At 36.6% G+C, this 27,747-nt stretch overlaps 2 protein-coding genes across 12 annotated transcripts in view; one reads left to right on the top strand and one right to left on the bottom strand.

Annotated features, from left to right (window-relative positions):
• The window catches only part of LRBA (LPS responsive beige-like anchor protein), a 722,446-nt gene that overhangs the window by 454,264 nt on the left and 240,435 nt on the right, over positions 1-27,747 (top strand). The window lies entirely within an intron of this gene.
• On the bottom strand, positions 609-3,350 carry MAB21L2 (mab-21 like 2). Its single transcript, XM_038559002.1, has one exon. It carries the CDS (start codon positions 2,303-2,305, stop codon positions 1,226-1,228), a length of 1,080 nt encoding a protein of 359 aa, XP_038414930.1. The 5' UTR covers positions 2,306-3,350; the 3' UTR covers positions 609-1,225.

Below are 27,747 nucleotides of genomic sequence, written 5' to 3'. Positions count from 1 at the left end.
TAAAAAATTGAAGTAGTTTATAAATCTGGATTGTTCATATCACCGTTTGCTGGGAAAAAGGAATGTTGCTATAACCATTTTTTTTCCCTTTTTGGTATGGTTGATTTAATTGATAAGTTTTCATTATTTAATCTCGAAGAGGACAAATAATTGAAAGAAAAGTATCAACCAATCATGTTAACTATTCAGAAAATATCCATGAAGATTGCCTTTATTTTTCAGACTCGGAGTGGATTTTTTAAAATTACGGCAAAGGAAAGCAAATCTCTTAATTTTTAAGTGAAATAATTTTTTTCTATCTTAAACATAAAGATCAAAATCTTTTTTTCAAGTGTGAACAAAGATATTACTTTAAACTTCAAAATTTACAGAACAAATAAAATATTATAGCCGAGTAAAATTAATACTTTCTCTTTTCCAAATATGGGGGGGGGGACTTGTATGCTTAAATTGGCAAAAAAATTAAAAAAAAAGGACTATATTTGTAAGTTTTGCAAATTAGAGTTCCAGTGAAAGCTTTGCATTTAGTTCCTGAAGTTCACATCTTTACATTGTAAATTATAAATTGTGATCTCCCCTGCCTTCATTTAAGAACAATCCACAGTCAATTACAATGTAAAGTAATATTTTTATTACTGTTTTCAACAAGACTGCTTAGGGTGAGGGTAGAGGTGCAAGAAAGGGAGGGGCACAATCTGACATTGGCACTGAGATACATTTAACATCAGCAAAACTTTTTTTAAAAGAGAAATTTTACATATAATTAAATACTTTTTCTCACTTGGTGACAACATTCAGGCAACCCAAAACAAAATGAAATGAGAGGGAGAGGGAGAGGGAAAGAAAGAAGATGAGAGAGGAGAAAGGAGAAAGGGAGCGAAGGAAAAGAGGAGAAACTACTATACATTGATTTGAAAATGTACCTTGGGTTTCATTTTGTGGTGGCAAAGCCCGATTGCTTCTTTTGTGTGACCTTTTAAATTCACATTGTTTGGAAGAAAAACGATCACTTTTGTGCAAGAATGTGATTTATTTTGGTTGGTTGGTCTGCTCTCTTTTTGTTTGCTTGTTAATTAACGAAGGTCTTGTGCCTGCTTCCTGTTTCTTTCAGGTGGCTTACATAAAAGTTTGTGTCCGGAGTTTCTGCTGTTGGTCGCTGAGTTGTGTGTGTTGTGTGTTAGAGAGCATTCCGGTCTGTGTCGCTTTTCAAGCAGTCCCCAGCACCCTATAGTTTGTCCAGGCTTTTGGGATTGGTGAGAATTTCCCTGGCCAACCTCCAGGTCTGCTTGGCAGCGCTCTCCAGGGCCGAATGGGGCTTGCCCTGGAAGAGGTCGAGGTTGGGCAGAAAGTAGTGAGGGCAGCGGCGGCACTGCAGGCAGGAGATGAGCTGCAGCAGGATGCCGTTGAGCCGATCGCCTAGGCACGCCTCGTCCCAGTCCGTCTCCCGCGGGTGTTTCTCGCACTCGTACAGCAGCAGCGTCTTCATGTGGTAGTTATTGAGCGGCTGGCCTGGCAGCTCCAGGTGGCGGTCCCGCAGCGTCTTCAGCACCGACAGACACTTGTTTCGGCAGCCGCCCATCAGCAGGCGGTTCTCCGCCTCCCCGAACTGTAGCACCCAGGCATCGCTCTCCGCAGAGCTCTGCTTGCCGGTCAGGGAGTAGCACTCCTTGGACAGCAAGTTGAACCCTTCGGCCTTGACCTCCGCCACCCGATTGGGGCCAGGCCAGGGGATGTGGGGCATAGGCCACTGTGCCGCGCTGCGAGGCCAGATACCGGTGCACTTGAACGCGGGAGTGATCTGCACCACGTAGCGCTCCCTGATGCGCAACTTGACCTCGCTGGTGTCTGCGATCATCTTGACCACATCCCGGTAGCTGCACTTGTCCACCGCCTGAGCCACCAGGGTCTGGAAGCGTGAGCGGATCTTACGCGCCGAGAGGTAGCCGGACGCTGTGATGAACTCGACCCAGAGAGACATGCTCCGCTTCCGCCCATCACTCAGTTTGAGCACTGCGCAGCCGGGCAGGGAGCCGTCGTCCACGAAGTTGAAGACGCCCATCTGGTTTAGGTAGAGCACCACCTCGAATTCTGTGGGCGAGATGACCTCCAGCCCCTCGTAGCGGGCATCGATCTCGCTCAGGGAGCTGATGAAGCGAGGCTCCTGTACCTCCACTTCCTTGAGCACGTCCGAGACCACCTTACAGACCTCTCGGATGGTCTTGGCGATGGCCGCCTTGCGTGCTTGGCAGCGCTCGGTGTAGTATTTATTGAGCTGGTAAACCAGCTTGGCCTGAGCGGCGATCATGTTGGGGCACAGGTCCGGGCTGTACACCGGCGTCTCGCAGTACGTTGAGGGATCCAAGGCTCACGCAGTGGTGGTGGCCCTGCGGCTGGCGAAAGAGGCGTCGCGCTTCCCCTGAGCCCCACTTTCACTCTTGTTTTCCACCTGGACTGACCGGCTGCTGCGACAGCCGCCTTGCTTTTTCTTTCCCCTCTTTAGAAACCTTTTTTCTTTTCCCGAAATAAGGGGGAATGGCAATCTTTGAAGAAGAAAAGTACCTGCTGGGACCTTTTTGCTTGATATGTAAAATAAAGATGTGCTGTGAGAGAGATGAAGGGGAGGGGGGAGGAGAGGGGCCGAGAGAAAAATTCAGGTTACCAAGAGGTTAGGCTTAGATGTCTACAGCCGAGATGGCCCAGAAATCTGGAAATGAGGTCTTTTAAGTGCCAAAGTAAATTTAAAAATAAAAGCGAAACATTCAGTGTTTCATTCTTAAACTTCTCTCCCACGCTGGTACGACTTCTTCACTCAGCGTAGGTGAGTGCCTTTCTCCTCACCCTCCCCCAAATGGAAGGTGAAGGCCGTAATTAAGGTCCTGAGAGCAGCGACGTGCAGCTCTGTCCGAGGCACACTTGGAGGTTTGCAGACGCCCCGCGCTCTCAGCTTGACGGTCTGCTCTCTTCTCAGGGGGTCGTGTTGTAGCGGTTTTCCTCTTTTCCTACTGGAGGCGTTGTTTGGACTGGGTTTGTTTGTTTGCAGTGGTTGCTTCTTGTCTTTCTCTAGGTGCAAACCGCTGGAAGTTGTTTGATATTCATTTCTGCTTCGTAATTTATAATTTTGGCCCTCACAGAATCTATTCTAGTGTGACGAAGTCGTTGCTTGCGTTGCATCTGGGGTTTAGTTATAAGGATTCAAGGGTTTTTCTTCTCCTCCCCCTTTAGGTTGCTTGTGCAGATTCCACTTTCTGAGTCGTCTCTCCCTCCTCCCCTCCGACGTCTCTCTCCTTTTCCCTCGCCCTCCCTCTTTTTCTCTCTCCTCCCTCCTTTTCTCTCTCTCTCCCTCTCTCTCCTCCTCCCCCCTCCTCCTTCTCCCCCTCCTCCTCGTCCTCCTCCTCCTCCTCCTCCTCCTCCTCCTCCTCCTCCTCCTTCTTCTTCTTCTTCTTCTTCTTCTTCTTCTTCTCTTCTCTCTCTCTCTCTCTCTCTCTCTCTCTCTCTCTCTCTCTCTCTCTCTCTGCCTTGCTGTTTCCTGGAGTTATTTAGTTTATGAATGGTCCAGGGCCATCATGAGGGGGGTGGAGCTTCAGTTCCTACAATCGCTTTCCGAGCTGTCAGTGCTTTAGCCAATCCCAGAGAGAAGACAGGCATGCTTGGCAGACAGTAGCAGCCACCGCTGCACTTGATAAAGAAAGGGGGTAAGAGAGAAGTAAGAAAATAGGAGGAGATAGTAGAAGTCAAATGCTCACCCATATTTTACAGCCCCCTTCTTCTTTATCCTCTCCTCTTATCAGTTGCAAGGAAGAAAAAGAGAGTCTATATAGAAGGGACTTCCTGGAGATGGCTGGAATAACGCACGAGAGAGTAGCAGTGGTTGAGAAAGATTCACTTTTTTCCCCCCTACCAATATTGTGCAGAAGGTGCAAACTCTGACAAAACTATTTTTGCTTGAAAGCAAATAGAAGGAAGAAGGGGAATCTGGGAAAGAACCTACATTTTTTCTAGATTTTCTCCTTTGGCAAAGTCTTCCTCCCTTGTCTTCCCCTTCTTTCCCATTGTTGCCAAAAGCCAGAGCAGTATGTGTGCACCAGTTGGGCTGTGTGGTGGAGTGGATATGGGGTGAAGGTTTATGAATATAAATCTCTTTTCAGTAATTTCCATAAGCTGTTGAAAAACTGGAGCAGGGTAAAAATAGTGCAAGCACCTTGTTTGATAATTACTTCATAATTAAGATTCAGCTATATTTTATGCTATTTCTTTATTAAGAAGACTAGCTATTAGAGAGAAAATAGGTTTAAGTTCTGAGAAAGAATGCTACTCTATATATGGTAGAATATTTCTGGACATACTTTTAACATAAGCCACTAAAATTGTTTTAAACAACAAAAATGAAGAGAAGTAAAAGTAAACCCAAGTTTTCTTAAAATGTTAAATGTTGTAAATCTAATTTTGAATACACTCTGAGGCAGTACAGAGTTTCACTTGTAAAATGATTTTATTTTCATAATTGACTGTTGCTTTTAAAAGACTTCACTGCTGCAAAAATCTATAACTATCCTGTTATTGATTACACAGATGGCTTCACTCCTCCCTTGGCATTTCAGTGAAACTCATGCATGTGCTTTTAGTATATGTGTTATACTTTCAAGCTGTACCCCTTGTAGCCTTTCCCTACTTTTGGATGAAAGAAGCTGTACCAGTGTTTCTGATTTGCTTAGTATTGAGGGTTTATGTTTGAATCTCAGGTGTCTGGATACTGAGTCTTTTTAAGACAAATCAAGTAGATGGAATTATTTTTAGATAGATTTTGGACATTGTATTCTCTGATAATGACATAAGAAATAAAAATCAATGAAGCCATCTGGGCAAAGACTTCCTTTTGCAAAACCCGGTGTGCCTGCGGCTTTTGCAAAACCCCTTGGGAGGACTTGTGGTGCCTTCTTAAAAGCTGGACCGGGTCAACCTGGATTCAGTTGCATAGGGAAAGTTTATTTCTCTCCACCTACTTGATGTCAGACACTTGGACCTCTTGGTTCCTTCTTAGATGTCTGGAGCGGACCACAGATACCATGTCACGCCCCTTCTAAAGAACGGGTTGGCTTTTTAAAATCCAAGTCGGATTTTGTGTAGACTATGTCTTCAGTGGCCAGGAGTGGGGAGCACGGTCGGAAGTAAGCACACCCCAAGCTCGGCGCAGAGCTTTCGTCGGCTTCTCCTTCAGTGGCGGGGAGCTGGGGCGGCCGCAGCCTGCATCCCGGAAGGCGGGCCGCGGCGGCTCGGGCTTCGCACGAGTGGGAAGCCCCGAGCCCGTGGGTAGCCCGGCCCACGCCGCGAGGTCAGGCTGGCGCTCTGGGAAACCTCGCCCGGCGGGAGGGGCTCCTCGCCGGCGAGCGGTGCGACCGGCCGGAGAGGGTCGGTCGCAGCTTCTCCCGGGGGCAGTTCCTGGGCGGAGACTCGCGTCGGGGGCAGAGGGTGCGCCCCCCGCCCGCCCCGGGCCCTCCGGCTGCCCGCCGCCTCCTCGAGCCGGGCAGGCCTTGCGCGTGCACCCGGCCGGCCCGCGACGCGCCTGGGAGCGCTCGCAGGAGGTCCCGGGGGGACGGCGCCGCCACCCCAGGCCCGCGGGCAGGCGCCCAGCGCCCTCCGCCCCCGGCGGGCGGCCCAGGCCCAGGCCCAGGCCCCGCGGCCCCCGCGGCCCCCGCGGCCCCCGCGCCGCGCTCCCGACGCCCGCCCCTCCGCTTCCCCGGCCCCGGCGAGCGCCTCCAGGGCCCGTGGCACCCTCGGCCCCGGGTTTCCCCACGTCTGCACACGGAGGCTGAGGGATGATAAAACGTTACAAATGTTTTGATTTAAAAACAATTCATTACCAATTTACCCTGTCTAAGGTAGATGCTGTAGTAAATAATAAATCAGTTAAACAAAGGCGACTTTAATTTATTGCCGGGGTACTAATTAGAAACATCATTCGAGCAATAAACTTAAACACTTCGAGCAAATAATGCCCGCTCCTGCCAGTTGCTTCCCCCTCCCCCACCCGCTCGCTCGGCCGCCTCTGCCCTAAGAGCTGCTTCAGCTGTGTGTTTGCGGATCCGCTCTTCCTCTGGCTGAATAATTGAAGGGGGAAACGGTATCCGAGGAGGCTGTAATTGAAGAGCCCCTGTCACCTCTGCTTTTATGTATGTTAGTATAGAAGTCCATCAGCAGCTCCTTGATGGTGTATTAAAACGAAGTGGCAGCCCCTTCTGCAGGAGATACCGTATTCTATTAAAGGAGACCAAGGGAGAGAAAGAAACTCTAGAGGCTAAAAGCCACTTCAAGTCTTCAGACCGATTGATCTGTATTCTCTTGTTATAATCCGTCTCATCATACTTGAGTTAATGAGGCAAAAGAGGGGGAGAGAAATCTGATGGTCCTTGACAAATTCATTAGGGAGGCTGCAGGACATTTTATTTGACTGTTAAACATCTTGTTTGTTTGGTTTAGGCAGTGCCAACATCAGCATGCTTCTGCCCAGACCTGTGATGTTGGGCTCACTACAGACATTCCAAAAGAGAGGAGGAGGACACTCAGGGTGTGATTTGAATTTTTTTGTTTGGGATTTCATGCACTCCATTAACCTTCAGACTTCTCTAGGTTTTACCTTTACCATAGTTACTTGAGGAGCATTTTATGAGAATGCACAATAATACTAAGGTAGGGGTGTTTTTACTTAGTATAAGCTAAAATGTGTATGTTTGAATTTTACCCTTAAAGTTTTCCATTTCCTTAAAATAAAATTGAGTCAAGGTATAGCAATTAGTATACTAGGGTTTGAAAATTTGTGAATGCTTAAGCTCCAGAAGAATTGCCAGATTATATATTACATCCTCTCTTTAATTGATCATGAGCAAATAAACTTTTAATTATTAACTGAATGTCCTCTGGCAACGAAATGCTTTTCAGTACAGAAACTTGGAAATAAAAGTTAACTGTATATACAAATAAGATTTTCAAAACCAAAATTGGTATATCTTAATCTGAGGGCCTTTTTATATTTAAAAGTAAAAGCAGAACTGGGTATTATTTGGTGCTAAAATAAGGTGATATATTAGCAGAACACTTAAATTGAAAATATTTATAACTAAAGAATAATAGGAAATTAATAGAATGCTAATTTTACAATATGTTATTCTAAGATAGTAATACAATACTTGATTTTCTCAAAGTTTTTCCTGAAAAAAAAAATAATCCAATTGTGATACTTTCTTGCATAGAGAATTCAGTCGTATTTTCCTACAGCAATTGACTTAAACAGCCTCAGCTTAAGTGCTTTGAGAAGAGAACCCTGTCTTCCATTTATAGGAAAACAGTATGAGAGAAAAAAGAGAACGAATGCTCTTTGCCTGTCATTTTAAAACATTCCTGCACTGCTGATGAAGCCTGAACTGCTTCAGGGAATGTATGGATTTGAAAAGAAATGATTCAGTAGTTCATGTTGTGTTTCTCAGGAGCAAAACCAAACTAATGGCTGAAGTCAGAGCTTCTGTACATCTGACAGATATAATCCTGTTTACATTTCCAGAGAATACGGAATCCTTAAACTGTTTTATTTTTTGCTGATCTTTACTTAAAAATATGTTTACTAAGTTAAACTTCAGTGCATTTTTTAACTTTATCATATCACCGAGCCTTAAAAGATATTCATTATTCTCTATAGACATGGCATACAGTATTATAATAATCTCTGCCAAAGAGTATACAGATTTTAGATTATATAGTTTTCTTTTCCAGAAAGACATTTTAGGAAGTATTCAAAAAATAATCAGATTATTGACTGTAAAAAGAAAACAACTCTCTGAAGGATTTAGACAAAAACAAAGAACCTGTTTGTTTGTGTGTGTATACTCTTATCCTCTAAGATCTAATATTGAAACATCTATGCATTTGCTAAATTTTTTGGTTTGTACATACTTAATCTTTTCAATGTATTTATAAAAATGCTTGATTTTTTTTAAGAAAAAATAATTTTTGGTCAAAATATAAATGGAGAAATAAACAACTGTTACATTCCCTGAATTTAAAAATGATTCTAGTAAAAACAGAAAGAAAAGTAAATAACCCAAACATAATTTGTTTGTATATTAGTTGATGTGATTTTATTGAAGTAATTATAATTTAAAAAGCTTTTAAAAACTTCTCATCATATTAAAAGTCAAAGTAAAACCGCATTCTCTTTTGCGCTCTGTGAAATTATCTAATTTCCAAAACTGAGGTATCATAGGCATTCTTTCTAAGCTATCAATAATTACTATTCTGGAATCAATCTAGAGAATAATCAGTAATTGAATGTTTTCTTTGAACAGTTCACTGTAGTGCCCGTTTTAAATGGTCAGTCATGCTGCTGAAACAAGTTGTTTTTATTTTTCCCCCTTACAAAATAGCTTTCAAAAACAAAAACCTTGTAATCTCTTTGATTGGTGACCCAAGGGTATTGTTCTCAATTTGTACAGTTTGAATTTAAGATAATGTTCTGTCAGGTAAAGGCAATAACTTTAATTTTGCATAGTAAGCCTATCGAAATGTATTAGAAAATAAATCTTTTACATGCCTTTGATTATTGTATTGTGGGCCTTTTGAATTCGTTAGGTAACCTTGGATTACATAGATAGATGATAGATAGATAGATAGATAGATAGATAGATAGATAGATAGAGGTATTGTTTTTACATTCACATCTTTTACAAGTCTAATTCTTATATTTTGTAGGATGAGAAAAATTGAAGAGCACAATATATGTTCATGTTTTCTCCCAAGTTGAATAACGGTTGTATATATGAGTACCTTATTAAGCTATCCATAATTTGATCTCACCAAGATGTATAATTATACAGCAAAGAAATCATACTCAGGAAAATGGAAAGAAGCAGCTTTTAGCCTAACTGAAAAGTAAATACTGTTCTATTATTGAGCTAGGATATGAAATATTAAGAAAATAATAGTAGTTAATGTAGTAAGCATTTCTCAGAAGGTGGTTCATTGAACTTACTGTATTCTCCCTTATGTTGGGATAGATCATTTGGTCTTACCAGTAAATCATTTAGCTTTTTCTCATTTTAAATGTATACATTTTGTGTGGTAATAATTGCATTCTTTTATTTTCATGTATAGTTAAACAAGTTCTGAAAAGTTAGAACAAATAAGATCGTGTCCTGTCTCCCTCCTTCCCTCCTTTGTTCCTTCCTTCGTTCCTTCGTTCCTTCGTTCCTTCATTCCTTCGTTCCTTCCTTCCTCAGTTTGAACTTGCTAATATACTATGAGGTAAATATGAAATTTCACCTGACAAATAACTTTGGCTTTCATAACTCATTATAATCTTCAACAAATAAGAACGTACTTTTAGTAGAACCAACTCTTAACTATTTAAGGAATGATTATATAATTTATGGATTATTATTTGTGTCTGGTTTTTTAATATCAATTCCAGAAATAGGAAAATCAGGATTAGTCAATATTGAACTTGATGCTAAATAAATCAAAACTTTTGGTTTCCATTTAATTCAAGACCTTAAATTTTGTGGTTTAAAGAAGGTGTGATATCCTTTGTTTAATAACATACTACTACAGACTCACATGTAGAATATGTTTCTTGTGATCTTAGAGCCAGCCCCATTCCCATTTCTGTTTTCCTTTGCGATCAGTGCCAAACATTTATGTAACAGATGATTGAGATTAGGGATGTAGATTATGCTAGTTCTGAACTGTGCTTAGTTCAAAATATAAGACTTGGCATTGTGTTCTGAATTTTTTTCAGGTCCTATGAGACATTTTGTGGATCTATGTTTAAAATGATCAGTTAAGCATGTCACATGGATAGTTTTGTATTATACTTTAGGAAAACTAGCTTTTTTAAACATCTTAGTTTATTTTAAAATATATTGGTTCTACAGCACTCCATTTATATTGTTACTAGTCGAGGTAATTTGACATCATTCTTTTGCTGTGATTACAGGAGACTTTTAATGGACTTTGTCTTATTTTTAATGGAAATGTTAAAAACCTAGCTTGTTCCTTCCTTCAAACATTGTGAATTACAGTAAAAGTGATGTGCTGAGAGGTCTCTCTGATTCCTTGTAGTGGTTAAACAACAACAACAAAAATTCTTCATTGGTTCCAATCTATGTATAGAAGACATCTGTGTAGTATAAATGAAATAATATTTGATGATCTAAGGAATGGAAACTTTTCCTTTAACCATGTGAAATCAAGCTAGGATATAAAACAGCTGTCTTGGCCTATGTATATCAAGGTTCTGCCAGCCTGTTTCTTTTCTGAATTTTTCCTTTCTATCTTCCCTTATTATCTTTGGATCCTAAAGAGTCATTCTTTTATTTTCTGACTGGTTTTGTCTGAAGACAAAACCTGGGTTGGTAGGTTTAAATCAGCCTGGATAGAGTGAAAAATCTTTGATCTATAGCTATGACTGTTTCCAAATGATTTGCTTGCTGGGACCAGACACTATCCATGCCCTTTCACTTTGCTATCAGATAGGTACACACAAAGGACCTGAAAGGCTACCAGATGCATAGTTAATCATCAAATTAGGTAAGTACAGGGTTCCAACCATACTTAATTAGATCTTCTATTTCTAATAGTTATTTGTTCTATGGTACTTTGTTGGCTAAATGTTCTACAAATCTAATCTCTTCTGGAAATTAGTAAAAACTTTCTATAAATTACAACATTAATTAGAAACGAATGATACAAAGCTGTGTATTTTTTAAAATATGTAAGGTCATTGCTGTCACGTAACTTACCTAGATAGATAAGATAAAGAGAGGCAGTTTGATAGCATTTAAGGAGCAATAGTCTAGGGGGACTAAAGCACTGAATTTTTGTCCTCGGTTGGCTACAAACTTTTAAGTGACCTTGATCGAGTCATTATCTCTACTCACTATTTTCTCAATTCTTAAATTGGAGGGGATGGATTAGGTCTTTTTCTACCTCCTCAAGATAAAAAAAATCTCTAACTTCATACAGTAACATGATTTAAGCTATTGTTTATATCTTTATCAGTTGATTTCAAATCAGAAATCTTTCTGCAAGAATTTAGGCTTCCAGTTCTGCTCTAATATAGATATATGAAAGTTTTTAACATGAAAAAAATTGCAGAAAGGAAAAAGCTTACAAATGGTTATGTGCCACCCATATTTTAGTCTTCAGGAAAAAACTGCAAATGATAGATTGGAGATGGTTTTGAGGGACAACCAAATAGCAACTTGGAATAGCAAAATGGAATAATTTCCAGTCCTAATTATTGCTTGATAGGAGTTGGTTAATAAAAATAGGAAAAAGAGGGCAGCCCAGGTGGCTCAGTGGTTTAGCGCTGCCTTCAGCCCAGGTTGTGATCCTGGAGACCTGGGATCCAGTCCCATGTTGGGCTCCCTGCATGGAGCCTGCTTCTCCCTCTGCCTGTGTCTCTGCCTCTCTCTCTCTCTCTCTCTCTCTGTCATGAATAAATAAATAAATAATGTTTTAAAAAAATAGGAAAAAGAAGCAAGCATGTGTATTGCATATATAGAAAAGTAATATCTGTTTAAAGCTGTACATAAGATTAGCAGGGATTTTTTTTTTTCTTAAAATGTTGAATGGACTTTCAGTGTTTCTGACATTTTTATAAAGGTTAGATATCCTGTAAAAGTTCTTGAAGCCAAATAAAGTTCAAGTTCACAGTTAACTACAAAAATAAAATAATAATAATAATAATAAAAAAGGAATGGTCAGTCTTCTCCTTAGAGAAACAGTATTCTGAGCAACTATGATATTACCATATTCATGTTGTGCTAAAAGATAGATCCAAGCAGGGAAATGGTTTTCAAAACACAAGTCATGATAGTAAGTAAAGTTTTATACTACTTTCTCATGCTTTTCACATGTTTTCATCAGATGATTTGACAAGCATAAAAGTGTTAACATCTTTTATTTTACAGATGTTCTTAGTTTTCTCTCAAACTGTAAAAGATGCTGTATCAGAGAAGCATGGTAGGAAATAATTTCAACACTTCCCTTCACTGTTGTGATAACTTACTATTTTCTAAGCTTGTGGATGTTTTTGGAGGGAGGGACATGAGGTAGGAAAGAGACAGTATATTGAGATCTAATTATTCTTATTTCTAGATGTAGGTTAGTATGTCTCCTGTGTTATGAATTCTCTCTAAAATATCTTTTCAATTGGCATAGTTGAGTTATTTTTACTTCTATCTTGTGTTCACTGGAAGTCCCTCGTTAAATGCAGTAGGAGTGCCGGGTGACCACTGAAAGAGTTGTTGATGGACACTATGTGGGTTTGCAAAGTGCAAACCTAAAAGTCTAAGCGATGAGAAATGCATGGCTATTTGTGAATTTATGTTTTATCTCACTTCACTTGAAAATTTATGAGTAGTGTGGCTTAAGGGTGCTGGAGTTGTGTGTTCCAGGGCTTGCCCCTACTGATAACACCCTTGTTGGCGTGAAAGTGCAATGCAAATTATGACAGTTACAACCTTCTGTTTTGTTTAACCTGTCAGTAGATTTCCTGGCTCAGTGCTGAGGGCAATGGTGTGTTCAGCTAGTCCATATTCACCTAAACTTAAAAGGTCAGGTTTCTACAGGCAAGCCTAGTCAAAGCCTAATTGATGAGGAGGGCAGGGAGACAGAATTTACTGTTCTGTTGGCTAGTTTCATATCGTTAGGTTGTCCTGAAAGCATCAGGCAGTCACAGCCCCTTTCATGTAAGTGCTGACCCTAGACAGGAGCTGACAATCAAAGGAGGCAGCCACAGGAACCAGTGCAAGTAGGCTATTGATTTTTCAGTTAGGTCTAAGTAGTTTGTAGTATGGGTAATGGGTGACAGAGGCAGGTATGTCATTATCAATGAGCTCCAGAACAGTAGCGACAACCCTCTCTCATATTTCCTTCAGCACTGACAGTATGCATCCAGAGGCGGTCAATAAATCGCCCAACCTTTAACTGACAAGTGACTTGGAGGTTTAGGTTGAGGGGTGGAAGTTATAGAGCTAAACTTCTCTACTTGAACATGTACTGGATCTAGCAATAGAGTCAGTAATTATACTTTTAAGTCTTTGAAGTTTTGATTTGGGTAGGTCTTTGCAACTGAAGATCAGAGTTTACTTTCAAGCTTTTGAGAATTTAAAGAACATATTTACATAGTTAAATAAATGAGTCAAGCATTTATAAAGATACTATGCAAGGATAAGTAAGTTATGTTATTATGGTATATTTTTGTTTTTATTTTAGACTAGATCCTAACTCAGTTGTGATATCTCTATTATAAAAGTGCAGCAGTTGCAAATTGCCGCTCAAAATCCATTTTAATTCCTAATCTCTACTTAAATGTTTTAACTGTAGACCAGTTTTAAATAGAAAAAAAATTGTACCATTTGTAAATGTGATGTATTAGTCCTAAAGCAATTGGTATTTGACCTTCAAATTTGTTTTATATTACTTTTCACAATAAAATAGTCAGGCATAGAACATTTAATGATTAAAGTTTGATGAATTATGGTTGCTTCTGAATTTAAAAAGAAATGAGGCTGATTTTTGTTTTAAAGGCATTTATTTCATATGGATATTTGAAAGATATGGACATTGAAAGATAGATAAAATTTATGTTCACATAAACACAAAAGTGTAACAGGTTTTGACTAAAAGTACACATGTTCTAAAAGGATATAAAATAATTTAGAGATATTTTAAATTTAAGTCAATCTCTATTTTGTTACAAATTATAAGTAATATAAAGAGAAGATAATATTTATAACTAGAAGTGGGAGTTTTGGTTGTACCAGGATCCTTACAAACTATCATATGCTTACATTTTTTGAAAACTTTAAACAAATTGAAATAAAACAGGAAAGTAAATGTTTTTTAAAACTTCCTTAAATAACTTATCGCTATGATATCTTGTTTAACACTGTGATATTGTACAGAACCAGAGTTCAAGTAAGTCTGTAGTATCATCTAGCTGTGGAGTACCCTGTGTGACCACATGAATCATTTTCATTCGTCCAATGCCACCGAAAATTCCTCCCCTCCCCCATTTTTAACCAGTAGGTTAATGCACACTGAGGGTATGGATGCTTAAATATTTTCTTCCGTTTGCAGTTACATGTCTGTGGATACCTCTGTCTTCTTTTTTTCAGATATAGAAAATCCAAATTGGAAAGGCAGTGAAACATGCATTAAACATACTATTAAAATATTATAGTCTTAGTTTTCAAGGAGGCTTGGGATTGTGTAATTAATCGTTAGAAAAATTTTATTCAGGTCTCTTGAATTATTTATCCTTTGAGGCCTACAGTTTCTTAAAGCTAGATTCCTTTTATAATCATTGTTTTTCCCTGTTTATTAATCATTCACTCAATCTGTGTTTTTCTGTTGGACTAGATAAAAGATTTGGCTGAGTATCTTGTAATCTTTACATTGTTAGCCTATGCTGTACGTGCTTCTTTTGCTGTATTTGCAATCCTTCCTGAATAGTGTTTTCTTAGGAATTAAAAAAAAAAAAAAGCTGAAGAAAGGGGGACAAATTAAATTTTCATGAAAGAAAATCCTAATCAGCAGTGACAGTCTAAGAGAAAGATGATTGCCACTTGGTCATTGTGGAGAGGCACTTAGATTTGGTGTCAGTGCTTCTGTTAATGATGACTAATGTCTTTCTTGGAGCAAGTGCATGCTCCAACATACTGCTACAGCTTAGAGAGAGAGGGCTCAGCAATAGGCACCACTCAGCAAAAGCATTAGGTATTCTAAAACAAAGGCTTTTTAATGCAATCAACTTGGCAGTCTCTATTATTAGAAAAATGCAAACATAGTTCTAAAGCATTTAACAACACATTTTAAACTATTTTATGTCCAGTACTGAGAGATGTCATTTTAAAATTAAAATAAAGAAATTGAACAGTGTTAATAAGATGTGCTCTCTATTTTGTTATTTTAAGGAATGGGTGCATACATTGCCACTGCACAGAACCATTTGTGTTAAGAAAGTTTTAAAGAGACAAACTTGCAGTATTTTTTTCATGCTGTGTTGCTGTATCCTGAATAAATACTCTATAGTTGCAAAAAGAAAATGAATGACTCAAAAGATCTTTTTAGATCTTCTAATATTAAATATATTGCTTACAAAAAGATGACATGTGTTATTTCTTCAGCTTTTCCCCAAAGTGTAAGACCTTTCAGAAGGGCATTTGCAATGCTTGTCATATTTTTCCATATACATCTTATTGGCCTGACATGTCTTGAGAACCATGAGAACACAGATGTCATTGCATTCAGACAACACTAATTACTCTGGGATTTTTGCAGCCTCAGTGCCTGCATGTAACTGTCGATTATGATTGTTCATGCAGCCTACAGTGGGGACACTTTGCACAGAAAAATAGTGGGGCACAAAAATAGTGAGACAGGCCATTTAGTCCCCTATTGTTCTTCAGTAGAACTTAGAAGAAGAAAATTCCTGACACATCAGTTTCATTCAGTATTTTGCATTTGAACCATGTTTTGGCAACATTTTCTTTCTGAAGTAAGTGTGTTATGCTTTAGTGTTCAGTGAAATCTATTATCCATCTGTTCTTTAACCTTCTTGTACAATCTTCTACATTACTTTGTCTTCAAGCTTCATGGGAAATTTTTTTATGTAGCTTATAGTTTGAGAGAAACACTAATTGTGGTAGGCGTCTTTTGAAAGTGACAGTGCAAAACAATAAATATGTATGATGTGTTCTAGTGTGCAATTTAATGTTTAATGAGAAGCTGCTGCAAATATGGTTAGTCTCAATTTAGATAAGTGCAATCATCTTATGCTTTTAACACAGGTCAGTTCTTTTCTTTGTTTAATTTTCTCTGTAACATTCTGGGTTTCAGTTGATGATTCATGGTGTTTAGGTGGTTTTGAAATATCAGAGGTCAAATGGTGGTCAGATCTGAGCCCTCACTATTAAATGTGAAGATGAAATACATGTTTTGATAAAAAGCATAATCTGTGTTAATCACCGATTGAAAATAAAAAACTCCAATAATGTAACTTCATATGCTGATGAAGCAGAAATTGAAGCAGCTTGATCAAAGATGTATGATGAGATAAAACTGCAGTCTCTGCTGTACAGTTATAGTAATTATGACTAATGAACCATCCAGTCTGGATGAAATGGCATGCCCACAGGGACTGTGTCCAATCAGTTGTGACTTATGCAAGCTGAACAAACCATTGATGGGGTTCCAAATTCTGTATCATGAAGAAGTATACTCTTTATTATCAATATAACTTTTGTTAGAGTAATGTAAAGTGATTGGAAATTATCTAAATTTTGCTAAACATAGAATACAATTCTTTTTCTAAATATAGAATATTTTGTCTCTTTCCACATATTTATTTAAAACTATACATATTTTTGTGACCTCTGTTTTACCTCTACCTCCTTAAGCACACTTATGTCACTAATACAATTCTGTGACTTTCCTCTTTTCCTTCTGTTGTGCTACTTTTGTTGAACATTTCCTCTTTTTTAGAGCTATTGTTTACTTTTGTCAGGGTATATTGTTCTTCAACCAGATATTGGAGAAATGCTTTTACGATAATATAGGGTGTATGAGGCATTTACTATTTGCAAATGCTGTTCTAAGTGCTTTACCTATTTTAGCTCGTAAGTCTTCATAATAACCTCTTGAGATAAGTACTATATGTTATCACCATTTTACAGATGAAGAAACTGAGATGTGGGAAGGTTGAATGACTTGTCCAAGGTTATATGCTCTTATAAATTTTGGATTATCTTTTAGAGATTAGTTATATTCTCTGGCTCAAAACTATTTCTGAATTATCCTTGCATTCCTTTTTTCCAACTGGGATTAATTTTTTGTTATTACTGTTTCCTGGCATCTGGCAAAACTGCTCAGGTATTTTTAAGCTGAGAGCTCATGTGCAGTTCTAGAATGGTTTTCAGGTCTCTAAACTCTATATTCAGGTTCCTAAACTCCTTCACTTAGTATATTGTAAGTGACAGGAGCTTTCAGGATAGAGGTTAAGAATGCATGATTTTGACATGAATGTTTATCTAATAATATTATCAATATGTTCATTTGATGCACTCTTGAAACTGTAAAATCTTTTAAGTTGTAATGAGGAAAACAGTTCCTCACTTAAAAGAAAAAGTAGTACTGGTGAAATAAGCTTGGTCAGTTTTCTTCTGAGAGTATGTATACTGAAATTTTTCTCATTAAGCCTTACCTTAATGATTTCTTACTCCCAGCACCTTATACATTTCCTGTTAGATAGTAGGTATATAATAAGTATTTGGAAAGAAGAAGAGAACAAAGGAAGGGGAACTTTTCAGGGATTTCAGTTAACTCAAAGACTCCCATCAAACACAAGCTTTTATTTTAAATAGTTCTCTTAACAGGTATTTACTTAGAGAAATAGAATAAAACTGGCTGTCTTTACAATCCTACTTAATCAACTTTGTTTCCCACTAACCCCCAATCTAAAGTCTTTGTCTTTCCAGATTAGCTTCCTTACATTTATCATGAAATGCCCCATGGAGAGCACTCTCTTTGAACTGATAGTCTAGTTACGAGCAATCTCAAATAGTTTAATATATGTTTCATTTCTGTTGTCTCCCCTATGTCATGATCCATGAATTCATCTCCCTTTATTAACTTATTAATGTGAAAAGTTATTGAAAGGCAGGGGATCATATTATTTGAACTAGATACATAACATATACTCTATAAATGCTGGTTGGTTGACTAATAATTTTGAGGCCCTCCTCTTTCAAACAGATTTCATCATATCACGAAGGTCAGATTTTCAGTGTGAGATTTCTCAAGGTTATATTCTGAAAGTCTTTTAAAACCCAATTGAAATGAGATTTGCACAAGAATAATACTGAGCTCTTATTCTGTGTTGAGGCAGTATTCTGAGAGCTTTGTTTTAATCATCTCAGTAAATCTATAATGGGTTATATTCTGTTACTGAGTCTATCTATATAGAAGCCAAGGCACATGGAGTGTACAAACTTAGTTTATTTTAAAAGTAAGAAGTGGCAAAGCATGACTTGCAAAAATGGTGACAGTTTATTTAAAGCCATCAAATTTTTATTGGTATCCTGTCAGTGCCATGCTCTTTTGTTTTTTAATGCCCTCTCTGCCATTGTCTGCAATAGTTCCTTAAGTTCTGTGTTCCTACAACTACAAGGATATCCATTGCACATCTTCTTATCCTTATCTTCTCTTGATACTCCAAAGCCGCCTTTTTCCCCATCATTTGTCAGAAGAGGAGGATAAAACCTCGGTATCCCACTCTGAAATGTTGTGACATGATCAGATAATGCAGAGAGAAAGTGATTTCTGTGTCATGTTTTTTGTTTTGTTTTTCCAAATTCCCAGAGGACCAAATAACAATTGTTATCATTTTATGCAAGTTTTAAGAAATCATTGCATTGTAAACTCTGTTAGGTAGTCTGGTTAGGAAACTCCTAAAGGAATATGTCATAAATCATAGGAAAAATACTTGAAATTTAAATCTGTTTTTAAAGTGATTGGTAGTTATACCCATGGCTTTTTATAGAAGATGAAAATGGAGTTAATAAAATGTTGCATATTTTGTTCTTAGGAAACATTGTGGCTTATAATGAGTCTTTATATAAAACTGAAACCGCAGTGTTATCAAAAAGGAAGCAGTTAACCAAATATAGTAAGCTCTCAGAAGTAAACTGACATCAATTTTAATTCCTGTTTGGAGTTCAGCTTTTATGTGGAAATTGATGCAGTTTATTTTGTAAGTATAATATTCTCTGTGTATGTTTAAAAGCGTATCTATATTTTGATTGCAGAAGTTTAGTTATTCACGTTCTTGTTCATGCAATAAGGGACAATTTACATGTAGTTAAAAATTTTGTCTTGGTAAATACTGTTTGAATTATTGAAAACATTTTGTTCTGAAGTCAGTATCAATTATTGATCTTCTTTTAAGATTAAAATTACTTTAAAGCTTTTCCTAAACAGCTTAATTGGAAATCATTAATTAGAAAAAATACAATAAGATCCTAAAAATAGTAATTGGTTATTTTGAGATGAGTCTCTGTTTCATATTATGCTTTTAAGTCATATTTTATTTCTTCATGAATTATATCTTTGACTCATTCAGATATAATTCAGATATTATAAATTAATATTAGAATGCCTAAATGGATTCTTTCCTTTTAAATTTTCTTATAAGGGAATTGAAATATGGTAGACTTATATAATTAGAACCTTAGTTATAGATAAAGTACTTCAAAAGATGTAACTTTAAAAGAACACCAAATTATCTCTGTGCTATGATTTTATGCATGTTAAAGTAGTATTTATGGAGAAAGACTTGAGAAGGAACAGAAAATTATTGTTAAAATAAATGAAGAATTTAATTATCTTCATTGTTACCTTAATATTTATTCAGTAAATTTATATGCATATATAAATAAATATATTTCAAAGTATAATATATTTTTATATAACTCTTAGGTTATATGGCTTTATCATATTTTATTCTTTTATATATTAAAAAAATAAACCAAGATTCCATTATGTGCAGCTTATACTTTACCATGGAAATTGTCATCTAGAATTATCAGGAGAGTTGTCATATAGAAAGTATATATAAAAAACTGTGGTACATATGCTACAACTCTACAGTGTTTTATGTAATCAATATAAAGCATAGATTTTAAAGACAATATAACATTGTAATATTTCAGTCTTGTGATTATGTGTTGCTGATATTGGTTGTCTTTTTTTTTTTTTAGATTGTCAAGATCTGTGTATCTAGGCTTATATACAAATTTGTCATAAGGTTAAAAAAAAAGATTACCGGGATGCCTGGGTGGCTCAGCGGTTGAGCATCTGCCCCTGGCTCAGGGTGTGATCTGCGGTCACAGTCTCAGGATCGAGTCCCACGTCAGGCTCCCTCCCTGGAGCCTGCTTCTCCCTCTGCCTACATCTCTGCCTTTCTCTCTCTGTGTCTTTCATGAATAAATAAAATCTTTAAAAAAAAAAAAAAAAGATTACCTGAAAACAAACTTAATTCTAGGCAACAGGGAAGCAAAAATTAATAAGGCATCATTTTGGACATCTACTAGCTCTCAGTTTAATAATATTTGTACTTTTTAAATATTTGAAGGCTTCTAATTAATACAAATCAGATTTAAGAAAATGAATTGTAGATTAAGTATGTATTCTTATCTGTTCTGATACTACATATACCTTGACTTTGTTTGCTTAGTTGTGTCTTCTTCCTATAACTTTCATATTAGGAAGTTAAGAGCTTATTTTCTCCTGTCCTTTAAACGTGTACTGAGAACATACAGAGCAGAGGTGGGGGAAATTGCCTAAGTGTGAAGAAAATGAATTTGCACTTAACATTGTCGTTTATCACAGCGGCCTATAATGGTGTGTGTGTATGACTGTGCTATCATTATCTCTGCTGCTTCCCATCCAAGTATGCAGATGCAGTAAGTATACATAGCCTTCTACAGGAAAATTTAAGGTTCAGATTGCAAATAGGGGGAGAAATATCCTTAGAAAATAACCAGTGAATACTCAGCAACAATGAAAAGAGCTGAGGTGAGCAGAATATTATATGCTGATTGGTAGATTTGCAGACAAGGAAAAAAGGCATTGACTAGCCTTGTACACTTAAAGCCAATCTTTATGCAAGAGTCAAGAAGCTCGGGAGATACTGTGTGAATAAAAATAACTGGAAAGAATTAAAATGAGGAACTTAAGAGAGAAAGAGAGTAGTAGAGATTGAGGGATAGTCAGTGATGTGGAGAGTAATGAGAGCAGAGCCATTCACAGAAGATGAAGTGGAGTTAATAGGTAGTAGTACACCTCTGTTGTCAAAAGATCACTGCTTGGAGTTTGGAGTAGATAGGTTGTTGCTTAAAATAGTAATTGATTCCCATAATGATTCTGTTCAATCTTAAGGATTAAATTACATTTATTATACTTTCTATAAGAGAAAAGAAAATAGCATACATATTAGTTTTTTATTGCCACTCTAATAAATTACTGCAAACTTAGTGACTTGAACATATGGGTCTCACTATGTAAAGCCAAGATGTTGAGAGGCTGCATTTCTTTCTGGAGGAAAGATACAGGAGCAATTCATTTCCTTGCCTTTTCCAGAGTCTAGAGGCCTCTTGTATTCCTTGGCTGGTGGCCCCCTTCCTCTATCTTCAAAGCCAGCAACCACAGGTTGAGAGCTTCTTACATGGCATTACTCTGACCTACTCTTCTGCCACCTTGTTCCACTTTGAAGGACCTTTGTCATTACATGGGTGCAGTGGATAATCCAGGTTAATCTTGTTTTAAGGTTAGCTGATTAGCAACCTTAATTCCATCTGCAGCCTTAATTCCTCTTTGCCATGTAAGGTAACATATTCATGGGTTCCAAGGATTTAGGATGTAGACATCTTTGGGAGGAAGTATTCTTCTAGTTAACACAATACCATCATGGTTTAGAGATATTTTCTCACCTAAATGAATATGGTGTTTAAACCTTCTATTATTTGAAAAAAAAGTTCCCATTTGGAATAGCTCTTCCTCACTGAGTACAGAATAACATAGTATTAACATATTCAGAGTAGATTAAGACATAAAACTTGTGACAGAGTTTTCAGGAAGAATTTTATTGTAACTTGAAGTAGAGGATCACTTTCTGTAAATAGGCTCCATGTGAGCATGGGGCTTGAACTCACAACATTGAGATTAAGACCTGAGCTGAAATCAGGAGTTGGATGCTCAACCGACTGAGCCACCCAGGTGCCCCAGGGATCACTTTTTATGATTTGTTGTAGTTTCAGATAGCGCTTACTATTGGTATCTCTTCATTGCCAGTGACTTGAATTATGAATATAGACCTACATACTGAGTATCAATTTGGAGTTTTTAATATTTTTACTGGGGAAACCTCTTAAAGAGGCCAAATATGTGTGTGTGTGTGTACTCAACAAATTAGTGATTTTATTAATACCAATAAGTGGTGCTAGTATAATCATAATTAGAGGTCAGTTTTCATATTTGAACAGTTAGCTTTACCCCTTTTCTGAAAATAGCCTTCAGTGAGTTCTTGGTCACAGAGAACATCACAGGATAGAGTTACTATTTTTGCAAAATGTTTCAAAGCCCAGACTTCACTGATGTTGGCTCAGGCTTATCACATATATGACATGTATTTATCATATGTGAAATGAACATTTTCTTTTAGAAAACTTATTATTTGAATATACCTACCAATACCATTTTGCCCCATTTGTTTTATCATTTGCTCAATTCTTTATATATACATGTTATATACATATATATATATATACACATATATATAAAAAATATATATAGTATGTACACTTCTATAAATACACACTTTTTTCCTAACAATTTGTATATATCATGATCCTTCATCCCTAAATACTTCAGTGTGTATTTCCTAAGAATAGGAACATTTTCTTATTTATATAACCACAGTAGTTATCAAATGTATGAAACTTAGAATTGGTCTAATACTTTTAACCTATCATCCATATTTCACTTTGATTGATTGATCAAGTAATGTCTTCTGTAATACTTCTTTCCCTCTCATACATGATCTAGTGTAGGATTAGGCATTACATTTCATTTCCTTAGTTACTATTAATCTGAAAATATTTCCCCTAGCCTTTCTTTGTCTTTTTTGACATTGACAGTTTTGAAGAATATACTTTTCTTTTTAAATAGAAGAATCCTCATTTGAGAATCCTCATTTGAATTTATCTACTCTTTCCTTATGATCAGGTTCATCTACTTGGAATAAGTGATGTGTGTTTCTTAGAATTTTATATATGGACATGATGCCCATCTGCCCTTCAATACTGATACTAATTTTGATCAGCCAGGTGTTGTCCAGTATCTTTAGTATATTTATTATTTTGCCCTTCGCAGTTAATAAGCCACCTGTAGTGAGATTATGAAAATATTTTACTCCTTATCAAAATTCTAATGAAAACTATTGAAATCTGAATGAACTATGAAGTCCATGTAACAATTCTTGCCTATATCAGTCTTTGCAAGGATGGTTACAAAATGATCACTTCAGCATCAGCTCTTTTCCTGCACTGATCATTTGGCATTATAATTTAACATATCTTTTTGCCTCACCCTATTTATTTATCTGTTTATTACTGGTGTGGTCTCATTAATTTATCTTTTCAGTGGGTAAAAATTCATTAATGTTCATAATCATTTTAGTGCTCAAAGTATTTCAGATTCGACCAATAAAATCTCTTCAAGGAGGTTTTTATGTCCTTTTGGCATGTTCTTTAATTTTCCCGGGCATTTTCTGACTTTATGGGATAGCAAGAGGTACTAGGTTCCTCTTTTACTTTCCTTCCTGCAGCTCTGGAATCAGCTATTACTCAAAAGAGCCTTGGTTACTTTCTGTGAGGATTAGAAACCCTAGATGAGGGTACTGGGTGAAACAGACATGGAATGGGACACATGCTCTTTTAATATTGTTGCTTTGATAATGGTGGGATCCCTATTTTTGTAACATCCAGTTACTTAGCTTCACATTTAAAAAAAGGTTGCATATTACTTTTTAGTTTCATTTTGTATGTGGATTTTGATGCCATGTTGATAAGACATTGGTAAAACATTGCAAGACCACTTTGGAAGTAGTATCCAATTTATACACCAGAACATTTGTAAATTTTATAACAACTTGCATTTGTATGCTGACAAAGATGTCCTTTAAAATGTCCAAGTTGCATAATGTGTGTATCACAGTGTTATATAACTTATGAATAATGCAAAATTTATTTTATAAGCAAAATTGTGTTAACAGTTTCAAATTGATTTTAAAGATGTTATTTATTGAGATTGAGAGCGAGAGCAAGCAAGCAAAAGAGAGCACGAATGAGGGGAAGGGGCAGAGGGAGAGGGAGAAGCTGACTCCTCATTGAACAGGGAGCCTGATGAGGTGGGGCTTGATCCCAGGACCTGGGATCATGACCTGAGCTGAAGGCAGACACTTAACCAACTGAGCTACTCAGGTGCCCCTAGAAAGTTCAAGTTTAATACAAAAGTCAGCAATAAACTTTTAAATAAATATAGAGGGTAAAAAACTTAAATTCTTTAAATGTATATACATAGTCATCCAATCCATAAAAATTTTTGAATATTTACTAATGTGCCAGCTGTGTCGATTGTTGAGACTACAATGGTAGGTAAAACTTGACATGATTTGGTTCCTCTTGAAGCTTTAGACGTTATCATATGATAAAATTTTTAAATATATTTTAAGCATCAAACATAGTAGCCATTTAAATTATCTTATGATTTATTTTCAAACAAAAATATTTTTTAATATTTTATTTAAATTAAATTTGCCAACATATAGTATAACACATAGTGCTCATCTCATCGTGTGACCTCCTTAATGCGTCATCCAGTTACCCTATCTCCCCAACTACCTCCCCTTCGGCAACCCTTTGTTTCCCAGAGTTAAGAGTCTCTCATGGTCTGTCTGCTGCTCTAATTTTTCTCCACTGTTTCCCTCCTTTCTCTCAAAAATACTTTTTGATTATCACTCAGAGATAATGAGTTTTTCATTAAGGTTATTGGATATTTTGAACAAACTTGTAGTAACCCTGTTAACTCCATTGAACATATAAGAGTGCATATTTATTTTTGAGGCCCTGTAAAATTTTTATTTTTTTATTTTATTCCACTAGAATAGTTTTAGATTCCATTTGTATGTGGAGATTCAGTTGTTTGCGGTTGTCCCATTTTTGATAAGCTAGTTAGGTATTTAGTTCATGAATTAAAAACAAGCTAAAAGTGTGTTATCTTTACTAAAACCTGAGTATACAATTGAAAATTATGGGTTGACCAGAATGTTTGTCTTAAGGTTTAAGTAAATAAGGGTACCTATAACTTGGGGTTGGGTGGTAGCATTATTTGTGTGTGTGTGTTTTATAGTATTTCCTTCTAAAATCAAACAACTGAAAAGTTTACCACAAAACTTGGAGCTGATGGAAAGAGTTGGTGTTGGATTTGATGATAGTCACTCTGATTTTCAGACCCTCCTCCCATGCTTAACAGTAACCTCAGACACTTTAAGGTTGTTTGGGCCTTGTTTTCTATTTTTAATATTTACTGCTCAAAGTATAGGTTTAAACAGGATTTTTAGAATGATTTTTCTCTAATCCTTAGTAAAATATTTCTCTACCCAACCCCCACTTCTCCAGACTCTAGAACAGGATCTTGCATATAATAGGCATTCAAAAAAATGTCTTGAATGAATGATTGAGTGTATAAATATTTTCCTTAAACACGGTAATGTAAAGAAAGTTCATTTTGCTTGTTGTCCTAATGGTTTTAGTTTTAAATGGCAGGAACATTATTTAAAAAGGTTGATAATACTTTATACAGAGGGTTACATTATTGTAAAACCGTCTTAGTAAAAATTTTTTCAAAGAATTTAAGATACAATGGGAAGGCTAGAGTTAGAGGAACTAAAGTCAAGAGTGAAACTCTGAAAGCCTTTTTATTATTTTATTTATAAAATATATTGATGAAGTTTGTTAAGTAAAAAAAAATAACCATTTCATGTATTTTTAGTTATGATTGATTCTGTTCATTTTCACTTACTATTCTTATATGCTAAGAACATTTTAGGATTTCTCATCTCTGTGGTTCCAAATAATTACGTGTGTGTGTGTGTGTGTGTGTGTGTGTGTGTATTTTCAGATAATAAGAGGTGTTCTTGGGCATCCCGGGTAGCCCAGCGGTTTAGCGCTGCCTTCAGTCCAGGGCATGATCCTGGAGACCCGGGATCGAGTCCCACATTGGGCTCCCTGCATGAAGCCTGCTTCTCCCTCTGCCTGTGTCTCTGCCTCTCTCTCTGTGTGTCTCTCATGAGTAAATAAATAAAATCTTTAAAAAAAAATTAAGAGGCCGTTCTTTCTGGTTTAATCCTTTTGCAGACTTTTAAATTCTGTCCTGATTTTAGTAACTCTTGTCTTTCTGATCTGGACTTTGCTGCTTCGTCACCCCAACTGAGAGAAACACCAACTGACGTCATTCTTTGATATTCATTTTTTTAATGCCTTTATATTTTTTTAAAGATTTTATTTTTGGGGGAGAGAGGGGGAGAGAAAGCGTGCAGGAGCAGGGGGTGAGGGGTAGAGAGAGAGAGAGGGAGAAGCAGACTCCCTGCTGAACAGGGAGCCCCATATGGGGCTAGATCCCAGTACCTTGATATCATGACCTGAGCCTGAAGCAGATGGTTAATGGACTGAGCCATCCAGATGCCCTGAGATTTATTTTTTAAGGGAGAAATTTGGGGGACCTCTTTTTAATCAAACTATCGACTCTGTTTTTCCCTCCTACTTTCTGTACCCTTTGCCCTGCCAAACCTTAGAGCTGTAGAGTCTACCTATAATATCTGCTTACCAAAACATGTCCTTTCTTCATCCTTTCTTGTATACATCTTTTTTCTCTTGGGCGCCAGTGCAGTGTTGATCAGAAAGGTCATGGCTTTCTATTGTATGTATCCTGTTATACATTCCACAGATATGCTGAGAATACAACTATTAACAATTCAGATAGTGGTGAACTTTTGATAAGTTTCTGTTAAAGTTATATAAATATGTACTTTATTATTAAAGAAATATAAATTCCTTTATTTAAAATTAAGGAATCTTTCTAAGGGTTTCGTGAAGTGTGTAATTGCAGGGCACATAGTTTTTGGTGTGGAGATTGACACAATGTTCTTAACTTTCTGACTTCATTTCTTTGGATCTTGACACAAACTGCTTTTATATTCCTCTTTTCTAAGGGATCAGCGTGATATAAAAAATATATTTAATACAAGCTTTTCTTGGTGCTTAAAACGTATTTTTGTTAGTGATTTAAAATGCCACTCCGATGTACAATGTTTGAATCCAGTTTTGCCCCCAAAGGTTTATTTTTATGTTGTTCTAGTTGAATACATTTATCTATATATATGTTTTATATGTTTAGATGTTTATTTATATATTTTATATTAAATATTTTATAACACAACAGAGGACTCAGTCTTTAAAAAGTCTGGGTAATGTCGCTGTAGGAAGTCAAGATAATAATACAGTCTTTCAGTTAAAGCACTGTTTTCTATGTAGGTTTAATTGCCTCATACTGAGCAACAAATAAAGGCCTGAAGTTTTTGATGCTCTAGAAACAGTAATTTATTATGAATGAAAACCCAAATAGAAGATAATTTCTCAGTCATCATAGCTTTTGGCTATCCATTTAAAACTAAATCACCATGTGTAGAAACTGAAGTTCTAAAGTGCAAATGCATATGGAATATTATTAAATACATCACACTTTTGTGATATCTACATGCTAACTACTGAGATTTATGTACTGACTTACCTATTTAAAATGACACAGATAAAAATAATAGGTGGATTTCTTAATTTTAATGGGCCTCCAAAATAGTGATTATTTTTTACTTTTATATTTGTGAGAAACAGATAATTACATCTATCTTGTAGGGTTTTGGAGAGGATAAAAGGAGCTAATTCCTAAAATAGTGTTAGCCAGACATCAGACACATAAAGAGTTCAATAAGAGTACATTTGTTATTAAGTTGTGATAATGATTCCAAAACAGGGTGGATACTTTTTGAGGTTTTTTTTGAAATTAACTGAATTTCTTAAATTA

This window comes from Canis lupus, chromosome 15 (assembly GCF_011100685.1).
Source record: "Canis lupus familiaris isolate Mischka breed German Shepherd chromosome 15, alternate assembly UU_Cfam_GSD_1.0, whole genome shotgun sequence".
Lineage (NCBI taxonomy): Eukaryota > Metazoa > Chordata > Mammalia > Carnivora > Canidae > Canis > Canis lupus.
Note: the sequence above shows the minus strand (reverse complement) of the source record. Positions and strands in the feature narration are given on the sequence as shown.